This window comes from Bombus vancouverensis, chromosome 3, assembly GCF_051014615.1.
Source record: "Bombus vancouverensis nearcticus chromosome 3, iyBomVanc1_principal, whole genome shotgun sequence".
Lineage (NCBI taxonomy): Eukaryota > Metazoa > Arthropoda > Insecta > Hymenoptera > Apidae > Bombus > Bombus vancouverensis.
The window spans coordinates 15,322,993-15,348,509 of record NC_134913.1 but is presented as its reverse complement, the minus strand read 5'-3'; the positions used below and the strand labels follow the sequence as shown (position 1 = coordinate 15,348,509).

The window sequence follows — 25,517 nt, the reverse complement described above, 5'->3', positions numbered from 1 at the left end:
TTCGTTTTCATAGATGGATAACCGTCTAGAATCAAGATTGATCGGAGGGACCACGCGCTTTTACCCTTCTTTCCCTCTTCCAGATACCGTCACCGCTGTTCATCTTCTTCCTCTCTTCTATGCTGTACTCTCACTTCGACGTCCTTCGCCAACGTTTGCGGAAAAATTAAAATTACAGCGATCTTTACAAATGATCATCGCGTTCCTGGAATGTTTCGAAATCCATGTAACTATAATGCTATCGGTAGTTTGCTTTTCGTAAACTTTGGTTCGCTTTTATTAGATCTGGTTCAAGTAATTTAAAATAAATCTATACATATATGTATTATGTTATAAATTTAGGTGGATGGTAAGCGAACATCGAATCTTGTTAGACAATGTTTGATCTTATTATATCATTCGATTTACGATGTTAATTTCCTCTTCAGGAGATCGGTTACGCTACATCTTTCACTCTCTCCTCTTATGTTTCTTGCCTCTTTCGCTCCATTTCTTTCACCGATGTACTGCGTGTTTTACCTAATTGATAATTCTGGTCGTCTTCTAAATTTAGCAAAACTAGTTTTATAAAATATCGTAGTATAAAATAATTTTTGTTTATTAGTGTAGTTTGAAAGTAACGATATTATTATAGATGGAATAAGATAGTTTGACATGCGACTAACATTGTTGCAAAGTGTTACATAAAATTTCCTCGAATCGATTATTGCGAAAGCGACACTAAATTTAATTTATCACGAAAGCATCACACGTTGACACACTGATCGATCGAGCAGATTTCGGAAACGTTTGCCGTGAAATGCGAAGAACTTTCAGACGATCACTTTCACTGCTCACGGAAATTTACATGCGATTTGAATTCACTAAAGAAAAAGTGACAATACTCACACCGACAAATACGAATAGCTCGAAAGACTAATTTGTTTGTAAAAAGTATTGTACAATTTTTGATACGTACCCGGTAATAAAGAATCCGATAAATGTACTCTGATATAATTATATAGAATGACTTTACACAAAATCTTAAACAAAGCACCAGGAACCGTATTTCTATGATGCTATCGAGAAGTTACGAATACAAATAAAAGTAAAAACTTTCACTCTCGAGTTCGTGTGACAATTTCGTTATATACGTACGAGTATATGTTAACAGTAACAGAATTATGCAATTGTAATTAGAAAATAATTTCGTTCCCATGTTATAAAAAAGAGAGACGTATTAAAAGTGTTTTATTTTCCATGAAATATTTAATAAGTCAGTGAACATTAAAATCTACAGATGAACTTAATCTTAAATCTACGTCGGTGGTTTGGCGCCTTTTCTCCTGCTATGTCCACCAGAAGGTTTTGGTTTCGGTGGTGGATTTTCCAAAGCGTCCAATTCCTCGTCGGTCAATTGACCTTTGTACCAGTCTTTGCTAAAATTCCGTAGAAACATCTGCTTATTATCTTCGTCAGAAAGTAAAACACGAAACGAATACCGAATTTTTGACAATTATTATTTATCCTCGGCAATAATCCACGCTGAACGTGGTTTATCTTACTCGAACTTACCACTCGGGTATTTTCCTCGCCCAATCACATTTTCCAGTGCGTTCGTCGAAAGCTTGACCCAATTTACAACCGCTCCTCCTAGGTATCTCTCCATTCACGCACACGTAAAAATATTGACAATCCTCCGTATCAGGATATCGAGGGTGCGTGGCAGCAACAGACTCGTCTACTTTTGGGCACGTGAAATTAAATAATTCCCTGGAACCGCAGCCTTTTTTCTGCGCCTCGTCGGGCCAATTGCAAATACCCGTTTTCTCGGAGAAGACCAGACCCTCTGGACACGTGATCATATTATACTTTCCTTCCACACAGTAGTAGAACGTATTGCATATTCTAGGATCTTCGTGAGCGAAATAGCCGTGCATTCGTGGGCAATGTGGAGAGGGTTGTGGTTTCTCTGTAATCGAATTTATTTACGGTTAGCAGGGAAATAATTTAGAGCACGTTGTAATACAATTCGATACTCACGTAATTTTGGCCTCTTGCTGCAATCGATTCCGAATGGCAGGTCGCATTTTTCGTGTTGAGGGCTAAAGTCGTTAAACACAAGACCATCGGGACATAGTTTCTCGATGACTTTGCCATCCCGGCAGTCGTAATATTTGTCGCATTGTTCCGCATCAGGAAAATAACCGTTAGGTTCGGGACATTGATCCGAAAGTTCTTCTTCGTCCTCCTCGTACTCTTCCTCGTCTGCCGTAGGTTGCTGTTTCTTCTGCAACGCTGGCAAAGCCACTTTCCTACGATTCTGCTCGAGTGCCTCTTGCTTCCTCGTTAAAGCGGTGACAACACCTAAAAAATGTCCGATCGTTACGATATTTACGAATGTTTTTTCTAACGTGTTAGCAAAACCCTTGGCTGCAATTTATTCAACGTTATTCTTTGATATTTTCTTGCAGGAAATTACAAATTTTTTTCTACGTCTTTGCTCTGAAGAAAATGCATATTTGACCTTGGTTTAGAAATAAATTTCATTTCAACTCTTTCTATGCGAAAAGGTGAACCCATACAATGCGGATGCATTTACGTCGGTAGCCAGGAATAACGAATGAATTTGAATAAAAAATACAAAGAGTAGAAAATAAAAACGGTGAATGGCGAGAGAGGGTCGACTGGTCGGAGTGTTTTCAAGGCAAGACGCGACGTCTTGCGTCCCTGAATAAACGCCGGTTTGTACGTAAACGCCGGTCGACCTCGCGAACGGAAGAAAGCGAGAAAGTGGCTGGTCCCCGTGTGTGTCTGCTCGGCCACAACTTAAATGTCGTTTAATCGCTCAGACCTGTTAACTTTCCAACACTCTATATAGGCTTCGATACGTTTTGAAGATGATAATTTTAGCCGTGCGAGCTTAAATTTATCGTGGAACCATAGTAGACCATGACGAGAAAATGTATCTGCCAATTAATCGCATTGATTGGATTGTATTTATGTAGAGTAGGTAATTCAAAGAGACGTTCAAATAATTTCGCCATGAATTAGTTTACTTTAAAGAGATCAACGACGTTAGAGAAAAATTTACTTTTCACTTTATAGAGAAAAATTGAAAATTCTAGCTGATGGGTATTTTTATTACCGAGAAGACAACTCGATTAAATATCGACTAACCACTAATTAAATTTCCACATCACGCGTCACCGTGATTATCGAAGTAACCCAAGTCGAGAATCTAAAAAGAAGGAATCTGTTTCTTACTTTCCGTTGCGTCTATTTACATCACAATAATATGAAATGCTCTTTACAAAGTGGTAGAAGTCGGACCTTTGGATTGGGCTGGTTGTTGCGAGGTCAAACACAATTCAATTCATACGTCAAACGCAACACTTCAAATATCTCGAAACGAAAAATATACGACACAAGCCACTTTCATAATCACCGGCGTACGTGTGACGCACTAGTTGCTTTCCACAGCTCCGGTGTTGCACATATGCGACGCATTCTAAAATCCGCCCGAATTATCTACTTATCATTTTCTATTATTACATACGCATACGAATATATGTCATATTGTGTAACATGTCGAAAATTTGAAACTTGGCCTGTGAACAACGACTTTTTCCTTAAACGACGGTAGCGAAAGGATTAAATAAGATTTTCGTTCGATTTGTTCGTCAAATTGCAAATCAGCACGTGGTCTAGAGAAATGAAACTTTCTACAAGAAGCTGCAGCGAACTGATTTCTCAACAACAAACGATGGTGTAAGTTGTTTCGTGATAAGAATCGTTGTAAGAAGATAAGAATCGTGTATGTACATATGTAGGACGTATAAATCAAATTATGAATGAATCAGATCATTCAACCAATATGCATGTAAATTAAGGCTACAATTTCCATATTGCGCGTCTATCTCTATACACGATCAGATGTAAATTATTAAGAATCTCTACAGAATAGAATTGATACTATAGCAAACTTATTCTAACAACTAATAGAAACTATAGTAACAGCCGTAGCAATAATTAAATCCACGTCGCTACTTTGTAAGAAGTAAAACAATACCTCGGATAAAGGTCACTAGTCAAACTGGCTGTCATTTTAACAATTATTCTCACGGTGTCTTTCTATCTTACAGTGAAATTCTTTAAGATTCAGGTATTTAGCAAGTTTGAAACAATTTGTCTATAAACTATTGATTTCTGCTATCGAATACGAAAGATTCACGTAGTTACGTTTACAAAACTAGAAAGTTTAAACGAGTGAAAACGCAGTTACACACTTAATAAGGATCGAAACGTTGGTTTTATAAAATTACTCACCGAGACAAATTAGGAGACACAACACCTCCGTCTTCATCCTGACGGAGGACGTGAATATTCGAAAAAAATATAGTCTTTTCGTTACGTCAGAATCAAGTCACGGTTCTTCGAACGTGAAGGAATTGATGACTAGAGACTACTGGGTCGCATCGAGAGGGTCCCAGGGCCTTATATGCATCCCCCACTTTTCCATTCACGAGGTTACAACATTCGATGACCGCGTAGAACCAAAGGAGAACCATAGCTCTTCTGCATACTCGCGTCGATCCAACACTCCGTTAAAGCTACATCGAGTTAGCCGTACATTAAACAAGATAATCGATGTTTCAAGCATTTTTAGATATAAAGTGCTTAATATGATTGAAATTTCATTAACACGGAATCAAGAACTTTAATAGTCTTCTGTATTCTCTTCTATTAATTGCATTTTTTTATTTTATATCGTTTGTGTTTATCATTAAATGTTTCTTTGAAGTGTTCTGTCATACGATTAGAATTTACGGTAGATTGAACTATGTTATATCCGTTTGCGTAGATTTAATAACAGGTTTCGCGATCCCACCATCCTGCAGGATTTCTTCTGATCCAAAGCTTTCTAAGTTCGTCGTAAACCAGAATAATCACCGCATACGGTACACCTGGTAGCCACCACTCAAAGATCAATGGATAAGTTCTGAGAATTTCTTTCATATAAGGGGCATAACAAACGACGCAGGCTACCGTTATCTCGAAAACGATCCCAAAATTAAGTACCCAATTGTCCATGCCTTGATGAAAGAGAGAGACACGACGAGTTTTGCAGATCATCACGTCAGCAATTTGAACAATCACTATACTGACAAAGAAAGCGGTATGGCAAGTATATTCGAGTATCTTGCGCTGCTCGTACGTCCATTCTTGACCGTAACAATCTTGCAAGTCGTTTACGACGATACTGTCCCACGACGATCGTAAATCCAGTAATCTATAAGGTAGAAAACCATGTTCCGCCATAACTACGAAATATGTGACGAAACCAGCACAAGCTTCGATTATGCCGATCTGTCCGTAAGACAGGAAAAGTAACCGATGACTGACGAGATGATCTTTTAGTGGAATTCTGGGTTTCCTACAATTTCGAATTAATTTAATTTATAGCTTGAAAAAATGATAACTTAAGATTCTTAATATAATAATGATAGAGATTAATTTTTGAAGCAAAATGATCGGTACCTAAGGATAATGTTGGATTCAGATTTCTCGTAAGCCAATGAAACGGCTGGCCACATGTCCGTGCCAAGATCTATACACAATATACAAATCACGCCTACAGGCAGAGGAATGCCAAGTACAATGAATGCCAAAAAGGGTGTTATCTCTGGAATGTTACTAGCTAGAGTATACGCGATACTCGATTTCAAGTTGTCGAATACTCTTCGTCCTTCTTCGATCCCGGCAACTATAGAGGCAAAATCGTCGTTTAATAGAATCAAGTCTGCAACTTCTTTACTCACGTCCGACCCTATCGATGAAACACGCGTTAAAACACATGTCACTTAAGTAACATCGTCGAAGATTAATAAGATCAGGTAATTAAATATTCCTGTCTGGTTGATTTCTCTTAGATTTAACCTTGCTATGTTCCCTCGGCCATTTTTGAACCAATTATACATATTTTTCTAAAGTTAAAAAATATTTGAACAAGATGTGAGAAAAGTGTTATTCTTATCTTTGGTTTCAATTTTATGATAAACGTTTACTTAAAACGTTACAAATCCGTTTTATAAGAACGGAAATTCGAAATGTCAAAACTCGAGCGCCGTAGCAAGGTTAATAATTATTAAAAAACGAAACAGTAAAGTAAGTACCAGCAATCCCCATAGCTATGCCAATATCGGCCTTTTTCAATGCCGGTGTGTCATTGACTCCATCACCGGTAACAGCGGTGATCAGATGAAGTCGTTGACAGCTCTCTACGATCTGAAGCTTTTGCACGGGAGATGTTCTAGCGAAAACAATCTCAGGGTATTGTCTTATGATACGGTCGAGTTCTTCCGAGTCTAAGTCTCGCAACTCCACTCCCGTCACCACGATCGAATGTTTCTTTTCATTGTGATCGTTGTGCAAAAAATCATCGGTGATGATGCCGACATACTTAGCGATTGCTCTCGCTGTATCAGGGTGATCGCCAGTTACCATGATCACCTTGATTCCGGCGCAACGACATTTGTACACTGCGTCTGGCACTGCTGGCCTCGGCGGATCCATCATTGATATTAACCCGATCTAATAATAATGTAGAATATCGACTTACTCGCATGAATTCGTGTATATTTCATTTTAATAAAGATAAAAATATAACACAAGAGTTATTTCAATAAATGAATCGCTATATAAAAAAAAAAGGAAATAACAAAATAATAACTACAAAGATCTGTTGAAGAAACAAATTGTCTTTCCAATGGATATTAATTAAAACTTTAAGAAACTACGTATGCGTATGTATATATGCGTGATAGATGTTAATATGATAAACTCTTATTTCGTATAAACAGAAGATTACTAGTCTCAAGTTTTGAAGAGGAAAATTTGGAGGATCCTCTGTGAAGACGTAATTCGATGGAAAAGAAGATACAGGCAGATCGAGATCAGCAAAACCAAGTACACGTTCACCATTATTTGCTAGAATATAACAAGATTCCGTATAAGCTTTCTTGATTTCATCATTCAGTTTCCTTGTTTCGTTATCGAACGCCACGGTCGAGCATCGCTCTAGAACTCTTTCTGGTGCACCCTTTAAAAAAACAACGTATTTCTTCCCACACATATAAACGTTGGCTTGAAATTTATCCGTCGAATTAAACGGTATTTCGGACACCTAAATTAACAAAGATAAGTTCGTTACATCGATGGATGATGGAGTCCGTAAACAATCATACTTTGACACCTTTACGCAAGTTCTTCTATATGCTTCTACGCCTCCTTTCACGAGAACTTCCATACATTTTAATAAGGCAGCGTCAGAAGCATCCCCCAAAATTTTCCTTTCTCTCAACGGCGGTGCGGGCATATTTTTAGGTAAAGGCTCCCATTCAGCCCGATTACAAAGACTAGCCACCCTGGCTAAGTTATGAAATCCTGTGTTTTTAATATATTTTCTCCACGTGTCAGAAGCCATTACCTCTTGCAATTCACCGTTGTACCACATGTGTCGGACCTGAACAGTAGATAACGAAGTTAATTTCGTAATCACCAGTTTCGCGAGAACGCTGTAAAACTAAAAAAAAAAAAAAAGAAAAAAAAGAAAGAAAGAAAGTTGGTGCCAATATTTAAATAGGAACAGTATCCTTTTTATAATTTAGTCATTATTTCCTTTCTTTCTACTTTCTTCAAATTATCGCCTATTACATATTATACAGTCCGTCGTAATAAATCACATTCCACAGTTTGTAGAAATAGAGAAATAGAATTCTTAAACGAAGAGAATTCTACCAATGACACAGCACGCTTACGGTCATTTTATTTTGAGTGAGCGTTCCCGTTTTGTCACTGCAAATAACAGCGGTGCATCCTAATGTCTCGATAGCTTCGAGATGCTTCACCAGGCAATTTTTGCTTGCCATTCTGTTCGCTGTTAAAGTGAGGCTAACGGTCATAGTGGCTGCCAATCCCTCCGGCACGTTCGCAACTATTATACCGATTAGAAACGCTATCGAATTGATCCAAGTATAGCCCATTGCCGTGGACAAGGTAAAGAACAGCATTCCGAGGAATATAGCCCAGCACGATATTATTTTCATAAATCGATGAAGTTCGCGTGAAAGGGGCGTGGGTCTTGATGCCAATTTCGAAGTTAGTTTAGCAACTCTACCCATCACGGTATTGTCACCGCGAGCAACCACGACTCCTTTTCCGCTGCCTGTTGTACATTAACGAAGCTTAACTTTACGAAACGATACAGGAAGCCTTGAGAAACCATAGGAAATTCTTGAGAAATTAATACGCGGCAACTCGTTTCGTCATACGTTACCTTCCACTATATCGGTTGAGAAGAAAACCATATTCTTTGCCTCCATCAGATTATTCGTTGGATGAACATTGGCTGTTCTTAAAAGTGGGATAGATTCTCCGGTAATCGAAGCATTGTCGATCTTAAGACCTTAGTGGAACGTATATATTTCTTCAAAATGATCAGGCAGTTAATGAAACCGACTTGTAATGAATTAAATATCATGAAACAACTGCGAAACGATATATATACGAATTTAATATATTTGAAACTGATGGCGTTACCTTTGAGAATAAACGAAATGATCGGACGAGTAAAACAGTACCAACGCTGTAAACAGTGGCTACAAAAAGCATTGGAATACTATTGTACCACAGAGCATTGACACGCCAATTAATTAGATCCGAGTATATTAAATTTCATATCATTTAGCAGTGCCTTCGTGTGAGTACGATAATTTGATATTGTGAAAATGAAATATATAGAAAGCGATAAAAAAGAAAAGAAGAAACATAATTCATCGAATTTAGATAATCTAGTATGTAGACAAATATTTTACGCTTCTTTAGATTGTATTTATAACAAAATCGACAAGATATCTCGAGCGTCGACGAAGAGAAAGGCGAGGACTTTTTTGTTGGGAAATAAGAAAGTTACGGTTGCAACTGCAGCGATACGAATTTACCTTGACATTCCAGGATCCTAATGTCAGCGGGTACTCGGTCACCGGTTTCCAAAAGGACAATGTCCCCGATAACTAATTCGGCTACGGACAATACCTTTTTTTCGCCGTCCCTCAGGACCTTCGTCTTTTGCGGCAACATCTGCTGGAACGACTCTATAATTCGAGAACTCTTCGACTCCTGATAATGGCTGAACATCGCTGTAACTAAGATTAAGCCAACGAGCACGATGCCAAGCCCCAAATGTTCCTTAGAAGCTTCGCCGTAAGTGCCATATTCCAGAAGATAATTGCAAAAACATAATACAGCACCTATCTAAACAATTTATACCTTTCGTTATACGATGTACATAGTGGCTCGCGAAAGTATTTGAGTAGAAAGTATTTGAGTACGTAAAATTTGAAAAGGATCTAAAAATGTATTTAAAAGTTACAAGATGTTTAGCTACGCTTCGCGAAGATCATCAAAGTAATTGAACAGTCGATTACATTAATAAGCCATAATATGTAGTAGAATCATTTGTAGCACTAATCGTGCGTTTAAGATTTCCGTTCGTGTTATACACTAATTTTTCACTAAGTTTACGTTTGCGATAAATGTCTATATCATTACAGTGCTAACGAAATTTCAAAGTGTTTCACGTAACACATATGATATGTATATGTACATATAATGTTCGAATACTTTCGTGAACCACTGTATATCGTACGACATTAAAGATAAAATTTATTCGTATACCCATATCAATAAAGAAAATCCTCCGAAACATAAACGTAAGAATTTTAATACATTAGAAATCTTTCTTGGAGGCGTCAGTTCATTTGGACCAGTCTTGTCTAAAAGATCGCATGCAATGGTTGTGGATAGGCCATGCGTCGCATTTGTCCCTAGACTTTGCAATAAATCTTCCGTTGCTCGAAGGTGAACGTCTGTTTCGATATCACGACGTAGAGATTCGAGATTGGTAACAGTACGTTGTCGTCTTCGTCTTCCAGTGTATGGTAGAATTTTCCATTTACGAAACCAATTCGTTGAAAACATTATTAGATGCAAGAATCAAAAGAAAAATATATTGTTTATAAAAACGTGAAATAACCAAAATATGTACATATTTAATATCAAAATTGTATCGAGATATCGTAACACAGATTTTTTTGCAGTAACGTATGGTGCATCGATTTTACCCTGAATAAATGTTTCGATATTTTCTTGTTCATAAATGATTGGAACAAAATACTATTCAGTTTATGAAAAATTTTAATGAAATTAAAATATGTGATGAACAAAATGTTTAGAAAGCATTTCATTAAATATAGAAAGTAAAATAGAGAAATAATTAATAATGTATCGTAGAATCATCTATTTACAATTTATGATTTCCATTGTAATATCACAAGTATTTAAATAATTTACTTTCTCCCATTAAAAAAATATTTATCATACTTAATCGAAATACCGACTGTGTAACGAGTAAATAAGGAAACATGTTCTACTTTACCTACAGAATATTTCAGTGTCGACGAAGAGAAGACGATGGTGGCGCTGATGTACAAAGGCCGAAGTTGTACAAATCGGAAAACTCGGAAGACGCCACGCAGAGAAAGCGAGTTTTCGGATCGCCATAATAGCGCCATAGCGGTGTGTACATTGTCCCGCTCGTTTGCCGTTCGTGACGGGACGCTTACCGACGCTCGGCGTCGTTTCGTGGGATTTCGATTAATGAGTGACATACTCCAATCGAAATAGGCATTTTTGTCGTAATTGTTCTCACGGTACGTCACGTTACGATTATACAACATTCGTGAAGAACGGCTATTTGGAACGCGTGTGTGCTTTGTGAGGTGCGTGAACGGACGATAGGCAAACATGGAGAACAGGCCGGCGCCGCTCAGGTCCAGGCGGGTCTGTCGATTTTGCCTAACCGAAACTGAACCACTTTCCTTTATCTATGAGAGAGATCATAGTAAACCATTTCAAGTGCCACTTACACTGCAGATCATGTCGTGCGTCGCCATCGAGGTAATTATTTTCTTATAAAACGGCATCGACTGCCACTGATTTATTGTCTAACTAGCTTTTGTATGATATTCTTGGAGGAGTCATGCTTTTAAATATTGTTACTATACAACTTATTCATTTCTTTTTTTGTTAGAAGTATCGTTCTTTGTCCAATTATATCCGTTATTATCGATATCTTACATGGACCAAAATGCCAATAGACAGTGAATGGTATGATTTGGATAATGCAGATATGTTATTTGCCGATTGAGCAAAATGCATTCGATCATTTTTCGTTACAATTCGATCATAATAACTTAATTCACTAATGCGATTGATATGTACGATCAATAATAGATCGATCGATATTTGAAAATTTTAAGTTTGGTATAATATTTTTTATTTATGCAAATGTAATTTACGAAATAAAATCATATATCATTGATAACTTCCTGTAAATGCTGCGATGGTAAAATGTAAAATACATCGTATTTTTGTTCTGATATTTTGTATTATCGATATTTATGTACATACAGATATATGCGAAGAAATAAACATCATATAAAATAATTTACTGCATCGTATCATGAAATAATTTTCTATTGTTATAACAATTAGAGTAATCAATTTTGGCGGGAAAATAATTCACTTACTATATTCTATATCATTTTAATATTTTATATCATGTAACTTATAAAATATATGTAAACTTCAACTATTTTATTGATGATTACAATTTAACTTATACAACAAATTTAGATAAACTTTCTTATAAGATATTTATGTATAATTTTGTTTTTTGCACCAGATTATATTTTTTCAATCAATTTTTTATCGATATGAAGCAATTTTTTTACGTAATACTTATTAACATAATATGTTTAAGGTGTATGCAGCTGATGGAATGCCACAAATGATATGCAACATGTGTCGTTGGAATTTGGACAGATCTTATAAATTTAAGCTTCAGTGCAAAAAGGCAGATGAAGCGTTGAGAGCTTATCCATTGTCTGGTGTCTTACCAAGACCATTTCCACCAATTTCAAATGATCCTCCTGATATGAACAATAAACGACCTTTGGAGCAAAGATCTCAAAACGAAGGAAGTAAAAAGCCTCGAGTTGATAGTTGTGATAGGGAGAGACGAGAAACACGAGAAAGAGATAGAGAAAGGGAAAGGGATAGGGATCGAGAAAGAGAAAGGGAAAGGGAAAAAGAAAGAGAAAGAGATAGGGAACGTGAAAGAGATAGAGACCGTGACAGGGAAAGAGAAAGAGAAAGAGATAGAGAACGTGAAAGAGATAGGCAAGTAGAAAAACAAAGAGACAAAGAGGATCAACATGATTTTTATCATGAGGAGGAACAAGATGCTGGCAGTGAAGGAGATCAGGATACAAATAGTACTAAAGAGGAGCCAAAATTAGAGCCAGGTGAGATAAGAGTACATGCATGTGATCAATGTGATCGTACTTTTCCACTACGACAGGCTCTTGCTTTGCACGTTCAACGAGCTCATCGTGATCGAAATTATAAATGTACAGAATGTGATCGTATGTTCTTTTCTAAATATGATCTTGGGAAACATATGACTACGCATTCAGAAGAGAAACCATTCTCTTGTCCGATATGTAACAAACAATTCTCAAGGGCAAATTTGTTACAACGTCATGAAAAGGTTCATAGAGATGAATTGCGTTATGGTTGTCAGCATTGTGATCGCGAATTCTTTACAACCGAAGAATTAGAAAAGCATGAGGATTCCGTACATAAAAAGGACAAACCTTTCCAATGTAACATTTGCAACAAACGTTTCACATACAAACAGGGTTTGGAACGTCATGAGGTACTACATAACGAAGATAAGACTTTTGTTTGCGAATATTGTAAGGAAGCGTTCCGTACAAGTACGAAGCTAGCTCGTCATTTAACGACGCATGCTGGACATCGACCATATTTATGTAAACTATGCCCTCGTTCATTCCTTCTATCTCATCATTTAACTAGACATATGCGAACACATTCTGTAGAGAAGCGCCATGTTTGCGAAGATTGCGGTAAAGCATTCAAGCGTAAAGAGAGTTTGGAGGTACATCAGTTAACGCACACGAAACGCACAGGTATGGGATTGACATGTGATGTCTGCCAGGAATCATGCAGAAATAGAGCAGATTATGTCACACATATAAAACAACATATTGAAGCAGGTGAAAAAATGGGACCAGATGGATTACAACCAGACAATAAAACTAAACTTGATTTGGATTCTGACGAAGATGAAGAAGAAGAACAATATTCAGATGGAGATGATGATTACGAACCACCAGCATATATTGTGAAAAAGCTTCCAAAACCACTTAAGCCATCAGAAAGCGAAGAGGAACAAGAAAGATCAGAAAAGGAGGAAAATCAAAAAGAACAAGTTGTATATGTAAGACATAAAGATGGAAATATGATTAAAAAGACAATTAAAACTTTGATGCCTATTCAGCGTAGGGAGGTACAAGACAGCAAGATAAAACAAAGTCCAGCTATTAATCAATCTCAATCAGCTACAAAACCTCCACAGTCTAAACAAAATGAAGAACCCTCAAAGTCTTCCCGCGTTGATGAAACTGAAGCGCAGGTTCAAAAAATTGTTGCATCTGTGTTTAAGGAGCATAAGATACCTCTGAAACATCAAAATGTTCAAGAACAAAATAAAGAATCATCTACACCTACGAATCAATTAAGACCTCAACAAGGACAAAGTAGTTCACAAAATCAAATTTCTACGAAAGACGAAAAACCTGAAATTCCTATAGCGGTCAGTAATACACCAAAAGCTGTGAACACTGTTAAAGTAATAAAGAGAATCGTTGTGAGAAAACCTGGTAATACTGAGACTAGTACATCTACAGTAAAAGATGAAGATGCAACTGGTAGCACTTCTCAAACATCTAGTACAGGTCACAAAGTAACGAAAAGAGTAATTGTTCGTAGAATTATTCGTCAGGGAGATACTACCCGAGAAGTTATTATGAATCCTGATGGTACGATAATCGATCCGGCAGAATTAGCAAAGCTACCAACCGGTAACGTTGTAAAGAGAGTTGTCGTAAAGAAGCCACTTGATAAACACCAAAGTTTAGTTCAAGCGGTGTTGCAGTCAACTACGGATATTCGGCAACCAACTACTACAATAAAAAATAACGATACAGTACTAAGCGAATCTCCGAAATTTGAATTAAAAACATCTCAGTCCATAAATGCATCGTCTTCGGTAACGAAAACAACTGTATGTCCTGCATCAAAACCTGCATTAACGGTAGGAGATCAAGAAACTAAAGAAAAATTAGAACAGCTGGAAAAGAGAGTCGAACAACAGCGCTTAAAGATTGAAGAATTAGAGGCTCGTAAGCAACAAGAATATGAACCTATCGAAGAAATGTCTCCTGAACGTCACGACGAATCCGATGATGAACAGCAATTACCATTAAAAAGAGTGTTTGTAAAGAAAAAGCAAAGTATGTACGATGAAGAACAGGAATATAATGACAATGATGTAGCAATAACTTCTGCAACGACCTCTGTAACAACTCCTGCAACGACTCCAATAACAACAATAAAAATAGATGATATTCAGCCTGAACCAGAAAAGGAGAAAGAAAAAAGTAAATCTGAGGCACAAGTAGAAAATATATCAAAGGATATTACGGTAACGCCGAAACTAGCTACTACAACAGTTGTACCAATATCAACAACGACAGCAGAAGTACCAATACCAGTAATGACAACAGCCATAGCAATACCAACAACTGTTAACACTAGAAGAGAAGGTAAACCATTGATGACCAGTTCCAAAGTCTATGGAAATAAAAAGATTATTGTTATAAAAACAGAAGAAACATCGGAAGTGGAAGAAATGAGTCGGGAATTGTGTAGTATATTGGATTCAGCTGATACTGTAGTCAAGATGCAAGAAACAGTTTTAAGTAACCTCACTCAAATATCTTCTATTGGAGAATGTTCTCAGAAGAACTATAACGACAAACAAACACCTGGACCATCTATCTCCGAGGATTATTCAGAGAAAGAAGAGGCTGTTGTTGAAACTACTTCTCAGGATCAAGAAGATCAAGATATTAAGTTAGAGAATGCTGTTCCCATGGATGTGTCTGATCCCCAAGAATCTGATATTAAAATTGAACCAGTATCTCAAGAACAAGTTATGGAACAACCTGAACAAAATTCAAATTTGACTTTAGACGAACAAGACCTTTCAGAATCAACAGATATCTTTGAACCATCGGATAATGTATTAGAGGTACAAAAGAGTCAATTGGACGATTCTGTAATAGAACTCGAACATGGAAGTCACGCAATCAGTTTAAATGACACCAATGACAGTCAAGATAGTCTCGAAGACAAACTGCAACAAATGGAGGGTTGAATATTCTATTAGGAAATAACGACAAATAGCGCTTTGATTTAAAATTCATATATCGCTTATTTTTTCAACCGATATCGACATTTTAAGTCATAATTTTATACGTTCAAAATTCAATCGTTATACATTTTTAATAAATACGGATAAACATTTCAATCATTAGATTCGTCAATCTATCATATAAATTTAAAAACTGATCAATGTATATCTTTCAAATTTCTTTATTTCTTCTTCTATTTTATTTTCTGTATGACAATTGTAACATTACGTCTGAAGTTTTGAACGATACCAATAACATTTAAAAATAAGTTAATGCCTAGTAATTATAATTTTCATATAAGAACGTAAATTTAGCTAGTGAAAAAAATACGTTTATTTCTACGTTCTGCACTTGTTATACAAATTTTTTTAACTTCACTAATGTGAAAATATATTATAGAAATATTAAAAAATGTCGTCGTTGTAAATTTAAGCATTCATTCTAGATATCTGTCTTATAAACTAGTATTTGTGCATGCAAATACTAAACATAAGGCATTTTTGTGTATATATGTCAACAGTAATACTATATTCGGATTTTTTATTTGTTTCAATTATAGGTAAAATTGTCCCATTTTAATGATATATTACATTTTTTTACCATTGTTATACACTTGATTCCACCTTTGGGAATTTACAAGGTAATTTAAAGGATTAAGCTTACTGTAATATTTAATCACATTATGCTAATTTTGTCAAGCTAGAATGGAAAAGGAACATAGATTATTCAATATTCTATAAACATTTCAAACCATGTATCAAATACAAAGTATGCTGTGTAAATGTAAAATTAAAAGTGTTGCTTATTTTTTGGGAATACCTTCATCGCACATATACATAGTACAAATAACACGTGTCATTGTACTCTCATACAAAATATTTACATCTTATTTCATACAATTGATTATAGCACATACTTAGATATGCATGCATTTCATTATTAATATATCCAAACATGATTAAATATGTGATATATTATTCCAATTATACTTTAATATGCAATCTATAACAAAATTACATGTATCTTATGAGTTTAAAAAATACAACAGATATAAAATATAGGAATACGAAAAATGATATTTAATTGATCATTTGCCTATAAGGATGTATAAATATTGATTAAACATTGAAAACGCATTGTCACCAGAATTTATAAATTAGATATTGCATGTTACATATTCTGATCATCTATTATACATATATAATATTAATTATATAGTTGTAACCTAGAGTATAATATATCAATGTCGATAAATAAAATACTACAAATTAACATAGATTAACTTATATTGACATTCATCGAATATGATTTTCTATATCAATGATGTATGAAATGCTAGTTCGTATATAATTTTTGAAAATTTATCGACAGTTTATAAGTGTTATATAAACGATTTCCAATAAATAAGTTGCATCTAACTGGCAGAAGATGTCGACACTATAACATTTCAGTTCGGCAGAATCAATCTTTGGCTTGCAACAACTCCGTTCGGTAAAATAAGTGTGATACAAAAGAGCGACTTAATGTTACAGGCAAAGTACATGTATGTATTTAAATATAAACGAACAAATGCATAATTGTATATTCGATAAACTAAGATCATCACACGTATGATTATTAAGATGAATTGCATAAATTGAAAACAAATTACTTTGCTCTTTCCATATGATCAACATTCATGAGTATTATGTTTTCTAACTGTTTAAATATTTTCGGTTGATTACACGTTGATTAAATAACTGTAATAGCATAAAATTCACATATTTCACCCACTTAAATCATTACATAGATAACGATTCGGCAATTGAGAATGCGATGGTTAGCGATAGTTAGAGCATCAAGCGGGGTTATCTTTCCTCTTGCTGGTAAGATTCTGTAGCTGTAAAAATAACACTTCGAATATTTCCGATTTCACCGATTATCATAATTATAACATACGATATAAAAATATGATATTTCCGTCTTCGAATCTTTCTTTATGTCGGCATCATTTTTAAAGTCCACCGTGTCCGCTGTCTATGTACTCGAACTTCTGTGAAGCAAACACGATATCGAAGATTTAAAGAAGGGAAAGACAAACGACTATCCATCATGCTTATTTTCAAGGAACGCATAACAGTATCAAACGTAGAAAGATTCTACAACGAAAATCATCATATCGTTCAGCCTAAAGGTAAATGCTTTATTTGTAATATTTCCACGAAACGATAACGTTTTGGTCAATTGTTTCGGTAGATATCAGCGAAGGATAATTAGAAAGAAAAATCATTTTCGTAATCGATTTAAATGTGTCGAGAATTCCGCTAAATTCTTCGTTTTTACTGTACCTCCTTCTCGTCCGTCGCGGCGACCGTGTACACTCGGTTGGAATTTTTCGACTCTTTCGCAGGACCGATTACGAACGTGTAGATCAATCCAGCTGCCATACCACCAAGGATTGGACCAACCCAATACAGCCAGTGATCCTCATATGTATCCATTACAATGGCACTACCGAGTGATCGAGCTGGATTCATACCTGCGCCAGTTCTTGGTATCTGTTAAAGCAATACAGTATAGTCAAAGGCATGTAATAAGTATTACAAGAACTTCGGAATATTCAACTTTAACTATCGCGAATTATGAGCAGAAAAAAAGATTTTAATATATAGTAAGGAAAGAATATTTCGATTTATTTAATTCTTTGCTAAATTCGCCAAGAAAAATGTAAAAATGCATCTGGTGAAAGTCGTTGCGAGTTGTCAGAAATAATGATAAAAATAAAAATAATAGATTTTTTCTTAGAGTAATATAAGGAAGTGACATGAACCGGAGAAGGCAATAAGCTCATAGTTCGTTAAAAATATATCGCGTAAATATATTTACAATTCTCTTACTTATATTAATAAAACAATTAATCAGTATATCGTAAGCTTAGATATGAACAATTATTAAGGTGGTATCTAAAGTAGAAGAATGTATCTTACACCGACGATATGACAGACAGAAACTGTAAATCCGATTATAAGAGGAGCAATCCCCTTGCTGTCTGGTTTTGCTGCATCGCATGCACCACATACGACCAGAACCAATGCGAAGGCAAGGAAAAATTCTATACCGAAACCTTGGACAGGAGTAACGCCTGGCGAAAGAGATACTACGCCTAAAACATGTTCCATCCTCTCGGGAGATAACGCTTTTAGTATACCAGATCCTGCTACTGCGCCTATACATTGAAGTATTACGTACAGCAAGCCTCTGATAACTGGCACCTGTAAAACAAAGTAAGTGTTTCAGTACATCAGTACTAAAAGTTATTAGTTCATCAATAAAAATAATACATAAATATTTTCTGTATAACACAACGTGTACGTATAACAAATTATCGTAGATTACACTAGGTACGTATTACTATTCTTCGAGATCAAATAATTCCATATCATCGTCGAACGATCGTCTATATGTCATTATGAATGAATTATCTTGCAAGCAATTGTCTGACTAAATCGTATACAACAGAAGCTGAATAAATCATCGATAAATCAATCCGTTAGTAATCGATATCCAAGAAATGATCACGCGTTTCACGGTTTGTATAACAAGGCGCGAAGAATGAATCTAACCGTGTTGAATATTCTATTAATAGTTCCATGATGATTATGATATGTATCATTTATATTTTGTACGATGTTTAGGATATTTTGACCACAAAAATATTCCACCTAGGAAGAAAGTAGATAAATATCTTTTGAGTGACCTGTGACCTACGTGTATGTTAAAAATTAGTCGACGACGAAGATTTCATGATTCTAAGAAACGATCACGATCTTCGATCATTACCTTGCCAATCACCATTAATCCGAACGTGACAGCGGGATTAACATGACCACCAGAAATATGTCCTATTCCTTGAATCGCTGCGGCTACAGTCAAACCAAAAGCCAAGCTTATGGCCACGACGTTGCCCGTGACGACAGATCCACAGCCAAAGAAGTTCAACAGCAACGTACCAAGAAATTCTGCGATCAGTGCTCGGTAAAGGCCAGCTTTTTTATTGGTCAGCTCGTTTGTACCTAAAGCCTCCTTTAAATTTGCCATCTGTAAAAAGGTTCGTCCGATTGATTTGGCTTTACCAGGCACCTACAGAGATTAGAACGTTATGTCCATTTGTTGTAATAACCGAAACGGAACGCTGTATCGGTAACCCAAGTCAGTCACAGAACGTTTCAACCATAAAAAGCAATGTCTAGTTTTTCACATAGTTTTTCATGCCGTCTACGATTCTCATTCGTTCAATCAACAGACCTTGAGTCACTCTTGGCAAAGGAAAAGATTCCGAAGGGCAACTCGATCCTTTTGCGCAACGTCGTTAAAGAACGGTAAACGGTCCCGTTAACTTGAAAAAAAGAAATGTAACGAAGCTGTTTAGAGATGGGTCAATAACATCTAGAATTTTTCATGTCACAGTTTATAACGAACACATTTTCGTAACGTATCGAATGTAAAATTTCGTACCGCGGAAGTAGAATTGCCTGTATAAAAGGCTTGCACGAAGTTAACGTTGAAACCGTACCTAGGAAGTATGCTAAATTTAGAAAAACAATTTTCTTTTAATGTCCTCGTTTCACGGCTATAACTACAAGAGAAACTTGGTAATTTATTTTTATAGTTCGATTAACTTTTTTTTAAACAAGTTAACAGCTTCGATTCAAGTTCCGCCGTTCATTCTTAAAATCATTAACGAAGATCAAACGTATCGTTAGATATTTCAATTTTCGTCGTTCTCTAGGCAACTATCGTGCGTTAACACAATGCGAAATCCATACCGCGTATCAATGTCATCTTTTGTTTTTATACCTTTTAACGATCCAACACCTGTTCTGAACATTTTTTAAGCGAGATCAACTAGAGAGAAACGAGTGTTCTTCGCTGTTCGTTACGGAAGATAGGAAACCCTCCCGCATTGAACGCGTTATCCAGAGATTCCGTTCCATTAATTCTCGAACGGACGAGATCATTTCTGATCCATCGTTCATTAACCACTTTGAAAGTTTAGCAGTTCCGTCGATTCGCGTCATAGATTTAGATCGAGGCCGCGGGCATGTGCATACATATGCATGTACATACGCACGGCACGTCGCATGTGTAGTTCGTACCGTTACGAATTACGTTGGAGAAACGAATCGTTAGGTTAACGAGAAACGCAACCAGGTTGCATTAGGCTCAGGTGCAGATGAACGGTTTGCGTCGATGTCACCGCCTCATTTACGCATTTTTCTTGCAGTTCACAAAAGCGCTTTTTGCGTTAATTCCATTTTCGTATCGCGTATTTGCTCGGTTACAATTTAGCCATGGATGCGGCAACCCGTTATCAAAATTACAAAAGAACAATTAATAAGAATAGTTAATAAAGGAATAGCAAATAAAAAAATTCTTTAAATATAAAGAAATACTTTCATCGGTGTCAGACTTTGCAAAGACAAACGAGAAGAGACGAAACAGAGAATGAGACAAATTTTGTAATTATTTTCGCACGACTGTGAAATATTTTGACGAACTAAGTGCAAAAATTTATGAAAATTGGATGTAGAGTCCGATTGCTCCGTAAACCACTTGTGTGAATTGAGTTGTATGAAACGATGTAGCACTTCACCACCGAAGGTCAATATTCCGATTCGCAGCCAAGCAGTGGAAGCTTTTGTCTTGATAGACTAAAACTTGCCGCTGCTCAAAGTTGCGCCCCGCGCCATTTATTTCGTATAAATCTATACTGTTCTAAAACGCAGCGGCAAATTGACGCTAACGTAAACCGCTTGTCTGCGCCGGGCCTTACTCATGCAGATCGTCATATCCTCGACAAGTATGACAGGCGGTCCCAATCGCTACGAATTACTTAATCATTCCCGTTAAAATACCGCCCGAGTTAATCGTCACCCACGCCACCGGCGCGTCATTGCGTTTTAAGCCTCGCGCACTTGACGCAAATATCTTAACGCGGATCTAGGTCGGTCATCTTCTACCCTTTCCTAATTTCCGTCCTGCCTTCCACGATGAACGAGTTCGTTACGGCCCATTTTCTAATAAAACTCTCGCTCGAGCTTCTCGTTTCAGCGAATATCCGCGGGTGGATCGCGCGACGAGGGAAGCGAATAAAATTGCAAATAGGATGAAAAGGAACGAGAAGACAATACGAGGAATCGTCAACGAGTTTACGTCCGAGACGAGTGAAAAAACTCGACGTTCAGTCGGTTCAATAATGGATTTAATTCGGATGAGATCATCCATAGGCAAAAGTAAAGACTGCGACATGCCATTCTCATCTCGTGCAATTTCCACGTTGCAGCCTGTGTCACGTGCACGATAATCGTTTACAGCTACGAAAACTCGTGACTTTTATAGATAGAAAGATACACCGGGATGCGAGTATAAAGGTAAAGGATCTCTGGAAATCTTTGCTTATAAAAATTACTCGTCGAGTATCGACGTGTATGGAACGTGAAACGTTCATTCACGTTTTATTTATTTGAATAGTACTGTATGTGTCGAACGTTACGGTAAACGGTAGTTTGATCTTCCTTCGTTACACAAACGGTAAAGTAAATAAAATGCGGAAAAATGTTAAGCGAAGCTACGTTATTTACTTTATCTGCGCTCGTAAGTCCGCGCTTTGACTCGCGTATGTGGCCACTCCTTTACGTAAAAAGACAAAGGAAATATATCCATCGTTGATACCATAAATAGTTGGCAATGAAACATTTCATTCCGATTATTTTACGTAAAATGATATTTACGGAAACCGTTAATGACACCATCCGTTAGCTGATATTTCGATCTTTCTTTCTTTTTATTCTCGTCATCCGTTTCCAACTTCATTCGTTTCGTACATATTTGATCCTCGTAACGAAATTCCAGGCAACGGACTGACTGTTTGTGCAAATAAATTATTGATCGTAAAGCTAGCAGATCGACTACTCTCCGACCAGGCATCTGGTACGCGTGTCATTAAAAGTGTCGTTCAAACTCCGTTTACCTTTGTATTGGGGGTGTTCGATTCTTTCTGCTGATGTCACGCCTCGAGATTATTTCTTCCTTGCGCGCAACGCAACTCGATCTAACGATTTGCATTCTACAAATTCAAGGGGTTTCTGGTTTCTACGCGATACTCTTTCCCTCTGTTCGGTAAACAACGACAACCGATTCACGATTTTCTCCTTTAAAGAGGAAATAACGACAACGATTCTCGCTTCCATATTATATGAAGCCGTCGAAGGTTGTAACAGACGTTGAATAACAATTTTTTATGACCCGTTCGTGTATAATTTTAATTCACTAGGCGCTTTTCTTCATCGGCTTTCATAAAGCCATTAGATTTATAGCCTCCGTATAGTTTCCCCGCGACTGGTTCTCGGAATTAACTATTGCAAACAGAATCATTCACCTTAGATTCCAAGTGACCTCGTTAAATTACGTGGTATTTTTCTCTGGCTTTTATTACATGGTGCACAACATTATACGAAGATATCGTTTTGCGTCCTTTCCTGCATATCGTTTAACCGGATCTATAGCGTCACGACGAGGGAAAAGATGAAGCAAGAATTCATCGATTTTCTCGCTCAAGAATGGTAATTACGCTGAACGTATCTGTACATTGAAATTTCGTCTCTTTTTATTTTTCATTGCTTTTTTATTCCTTTTTTTTTTATTTTTGTTACCCTTCGATCGGATTCGTGAAAGCAGCGGAAGCCGGTCGATTTCACATAGATCGGTTGTTACGTCTTCGACGATTTATCGTCGTGCACTCCTCAACCATGATGGTCGTTACCCTTATATGGTTTAGTACAGGTGCACGATATCTCTCCTTATCTTTATTCATTTCTTTCTCTCTTATCCTGCTTTCTGTAATCGGCAATAAAGAAGACGTTAAAAGTTTTCTCGTTGTATCACGTTAGCTTAATACGTGTATTTGAAATACAGCGTACGACGAGCTTTCTTCTTTGACAGTTTGCCATTACTACTATTCCTGGCAGATCTTGTACAGCGTAGGCGTGATTCCTCGTCGATAGATCCAGCATTTTGATGTATTTGTGTAATATGCAAAAACATGTAATAAAAAATATTCAAAGTAAAAGGATATATTTGTTACGATATTTAACAGGCGTAATAAATCTTTATGTAAATTACATTCCCTCAGTTGTATCAATGGAAATACGAAATTGCGTAGAAGTCTACGATCTATTCGATATAAGTTTCTCTCCTGTGTCTCTTTTCGGTGAAAATGAATTTTGAACAGTCGCAAAATATACGTGCACTCGACCACTGATTGATTTGATGGAATTGTTCAATTTCTTTTCATAAAAGCATGCGATCTCCTTTAAAGCTTCCGAGGTGGTAGCGAACGCCACTCCTGCCCCGGCTGATACTACTGATTCTGTTTTACAGGCGAGCTAATGGACAGTAATTCTACTGTCACAGCAACGTTGTTATTAAAGCGTCTTCCGTCATTTTTAGAAGACGCACACAATGTAACTGTTGTTGTTTGGTTAACCCATTTATCTCTCATGAAACTATTTCGAGAACATGTAATATCGATAGGCGACCTACGATTATAGATTTCGAAATTCTATTAATTACAAATTTTGCACGAATTATATATGTGCTAATATAAATTCTTTATTTAGAAAATTGCAATTATTTTTATCTCTAGGCTGAGTACTTCTTGAATAGTTGCCACGCAACGTATACAATACACACGTATACATAAGATGTGCATAGGCATCCACAATCCGCGGTTTAATCGTAGATATTTCTATTATGTATATATAATTAGTAATTATCTGGCGTAATCATATTTGTTGTTCATACGCAAGAAGTTGCTTGGCTACGTTCGAAATGCAAGCCTATAACGAAATAAAACTCATCGTGTACAATATAATTTCGCAATGAAACAAATATACATACATATACTACGGCGAAAAGTAATTTGAATAAATTTTATCTAGAGTCCGGATTTATCAAGCTTTATTTGATAAACATAATAATGGTACTCGCTAACGATAAGTTTCCTTGCGATGCGTACGATGTCGAGTAAAAATAGAAATATCGCTTTAACGTTTATCATTATGATTTATACCATGTACTGTTATTGCACTTCATTAAGACATTCGTTAATCACTCTCCATTGTCACAACGATTCTCATATTTTACATCACACTATTTGTAATATAAACTTTCGTTCGCTGTTCCTTCGTTTTAATCGCACTATGCTTCTGGCATCGTTCTGTCTCGTAAAAACTTGCACGACTCAAACAACAAGCTGACTTTTCGTAAACATCGTACTGTTTGTGTAACAAAAGCCGTATTATATATTTATATTTACATTTGGTAAACGAAATTTAATCTCACGTTAATGTGAACGAAAATATCAATTAAATCGATATACAAACGTCAAAGCTGTGAAGTAGCGAAGTCGCAAGAAGGATCTCGAGTTAATTCGAATAAATTAACTAAAATATCGATGGAAATATAAAGAAAGAAGCTTACCTTGAAGATGGTCCGAGTCAATGCAGAAGCTAGGTAGTCGCTTTTAAAAGTTTTCTGTGATTTTTTCAGCAACGGATCCTGTCACAGGCTTCGCAGTAGTAGCTCTCGGAAAAGCGAATGCTCTGCAAGAGTTACCGAACGACAACTGTCGAGGCTGCCGAGCATAGAAACCAACTGGTCTCACGTAGGTATCTAACTGCGTCTGTTCTGGTACTCTGCTAGATGCTACCAGAGTAGGGATATCACGGTTAAAACGAACGACGATCTCCAGGTAACAGCGTTGTTTTAATTTTGCTGCCGCACGAAACATAACTCGATGCGAAACAAATGCGTATTGTATCGTTCGGTTAGCAAATATTAGAATTTTCTACCCTTCTAGGAATTATATCTATGTCTTTGAGTTTGTCTTTTGTGTATGATTATGGCAGTTACATTTTTCCTACCCATCAAAATTTCAATATTTTTCCATCTAAACTAACCATCTAACTAATATTTTTTCCATCTAAATTTGTTAAGCCTATCTATCGCCTTTTACTGTACTTCGTTTCAATTATT

General features: G+C 36.5%; 4 protein-coding genes across 6 annotated transcripts; 1 reads left to right on the top strand and 3 right to left on the bottom strand.

Annotated features, from left to right (window-relative positions):
* Nucleotides 1-1,214: 1,214 nt before the first annotated feature.
* Nucleotides 1,215-4,461, bottom strand: Cpap3-b (cuticular protein analogous to peritrophins 3-B). The gene is made up of 4 exons (XM_033328864.2): nucleotides 4,309-4,461; nucleotides 2,023-2,346; nucleotides 1,555-1,951; nucleotides 1,215-1,418 (listed from the first exon to the last, which is right to left on the bottom strand). The coding sequence occupies exons 1-4, from the start codon at nucleotides 4,343-4,345 to the stop codon at nucleotides 1,298-1,300; spliced, it is 879 nt and encodes a 292-aa protein (XP_033184755.1). The 5' UTR covers nucleotides 4,346-4,461; the 3' UTR covers nucleotides 1,215-1,297.
* A 229-nt stretch (nucleotides 4,462-4,690) lies between these two features.
* LOC117153934 (sodium/potassium-transporting ATPase subunit alpha) lies at nucleotides 4,691-10,020 on the bottom strand. Its single transcript, XM_033328452.2, has 9 exons — nucleotides 9,718-10,020; nucleotides 8,982-9,294; nucleotides 8,318-8,446; nucleotides 7,800-8,206; nucleotides 7,235-7,504; nucleotides 6,851-7,165; nucleotides 6,156-6,573; nucleotides 5,521-5,809; nucleotides 4,691-5,416 (listed from the first exon to the last, which is right to left on the bottom strand). The coding sequence occupies exons 1-9, from the start codon at nucleotides 10,018-10,020 to the stop codon at nucleotides 4,846-4,848; spliced, it is 3,015 nt and encodes a 1,004-aa protein (XP_033184343.1). The 3' UTR covers nucleotides 4,691-4,845.
* A 524-nt stretch (nucleotides 10,021-10,544) lies between these two features.
* Nucleotides 10,545-16,238, top strand: LOC117154013 (uncharacterized). The gene is made up of 2 exons (XM_033328618.2): nucleotides 10,545-10,998; nucleotides 11,864-16,238. The coding sequence occupies exons 1-2, from the start codon at nucleotides 10,846-10,848 to the stop codon at nucleotides 15,404-15,406; spliced, it is 3,696 nt and encodes a 1,231-aa protein (XP_033184509.2). The 5' UTR covers nucleotides 10,545-10,845; the 3' UTR covers nucleotides 15,407-16,238.
* Nucleotides 15,967-25,152, bottom strand: LOC117154021 (aquaporin AQPAn.G). 3 transcript variants are annotated; one of them, XR_004463698.2, is made up of 6 exons: nucleotides 24,963-25,152; nucleotides 19,263-19,520; nucleotides 18,410-18,694; nucleotides 17,771-17,980; nucleotides 17,382-17,475; nucleotides 15,967-17,322 (listed from the first exon to the last, which is right to left on the bottom strand). XR_004463698.2 is itself a non-coding variant. In XM_033328634.2 (5 exons), exons 2-5 carry the CDS (start codon nucleotides 19,518-19,520, stop codon nucleotides 17,437-17,439), a joined length of 792 nt encoding a protein of 263 aa, XP_033184525.2. In that variant the 5' UTR covers nucleotides 24,963-25,152; the 3' UTR covers nucleotides 15,967-17,436. The 3 variants fall into 3 exon arrangements, 2 of the variants coding, with proteins under 2 accessions (XP_033184525.2, XP_033184524.2); XM_033328634.2 differs by having other exon boundaries at nucleotides 15,967-17,475; XM_033328633.2 differs by lacking the exon at nucleotides 17,382-17,475.
* Nucleotides 25,153-25,517: the final 365 nt, after the last annotated feature.

Bases quoted from the DNA above. Each gene is read 5' to 3' on its own strand.
- Cpap3-b (XM_033328864.2), bottom strand. From the start codon at position 4,345: ATGAAGACGGAGGTGTTGTGTCTCCTAATTTGTCTCG. The intron at 2,347-4,308 runs GTGAGTAATTTT...GACATTTTTTAG, and splicing joins GTGTCTCCTAATTTGTCTCG to GTGTTGTCACCGCTTTAACG. The intron at 1,419-1,554 runs GTAAGTTCGAGT...ACGGAATTTTAG, and splicing joins GCGAGGAAAATACCCGAGTG to CAAAGACTGGTACAAAGGTC.
- LOC117154021 (XM_033328633.2), bottom strand. From the start codon at position 19,520: ATGGCAAATTTAAAGGAGGCTTTAGGTACAAACGAGCTGACCAATAAA. The intron at 18,695-19,262 runs GTAATGATCGAA...TTTGTTTTACAG, and splicing joins GATTAATGGTGATTGGCAAG to GTGCCAGTTATCAGAGGCTT. The intron at 17,323-17,770 runs GTACAGTAAAAA...TTATTTTTACAG, and splicing joins CCGCGACGGACGAGAAGGAG to CTACAGAATCTTACCAGCAA.
- LOC117153934 (XM_033328452.2), bottom strand. From the start codon at position 10,020: ATGTTTTCAACGAATTGGTTTCGTAAATGGAAAATTCTACCATACACT. The intron at 5,810-6,155 runs GTACTTACTTTA...TTTCATCGATAG, and splicing joins CATAGCTATGGGGATTGCTG to GGTCGGACGTGAGTAAAGAA. The intron at 5,417-5,520 runs GTACCGATCATT...TCGAAATTGTAG, and splicing joins GAATCCAACATTATCCTTAG to GAAACCCAGAATTCCACTAA.
- LOC117154013 (XM_033328618.2), top strand. From the start codon at position 10,846: ATGGAGAACAGGCCGGCGCCGCTCAGGTCCAGGCGGGTCTGTCGATTT. The intron at 10,999-11,863 runs GTAATTATTTTC...AATATGTTTAAG, and splicing joins TGTCGTGCGTCGCCATCGAG to GTGTATGCAGCTGATGGAAT.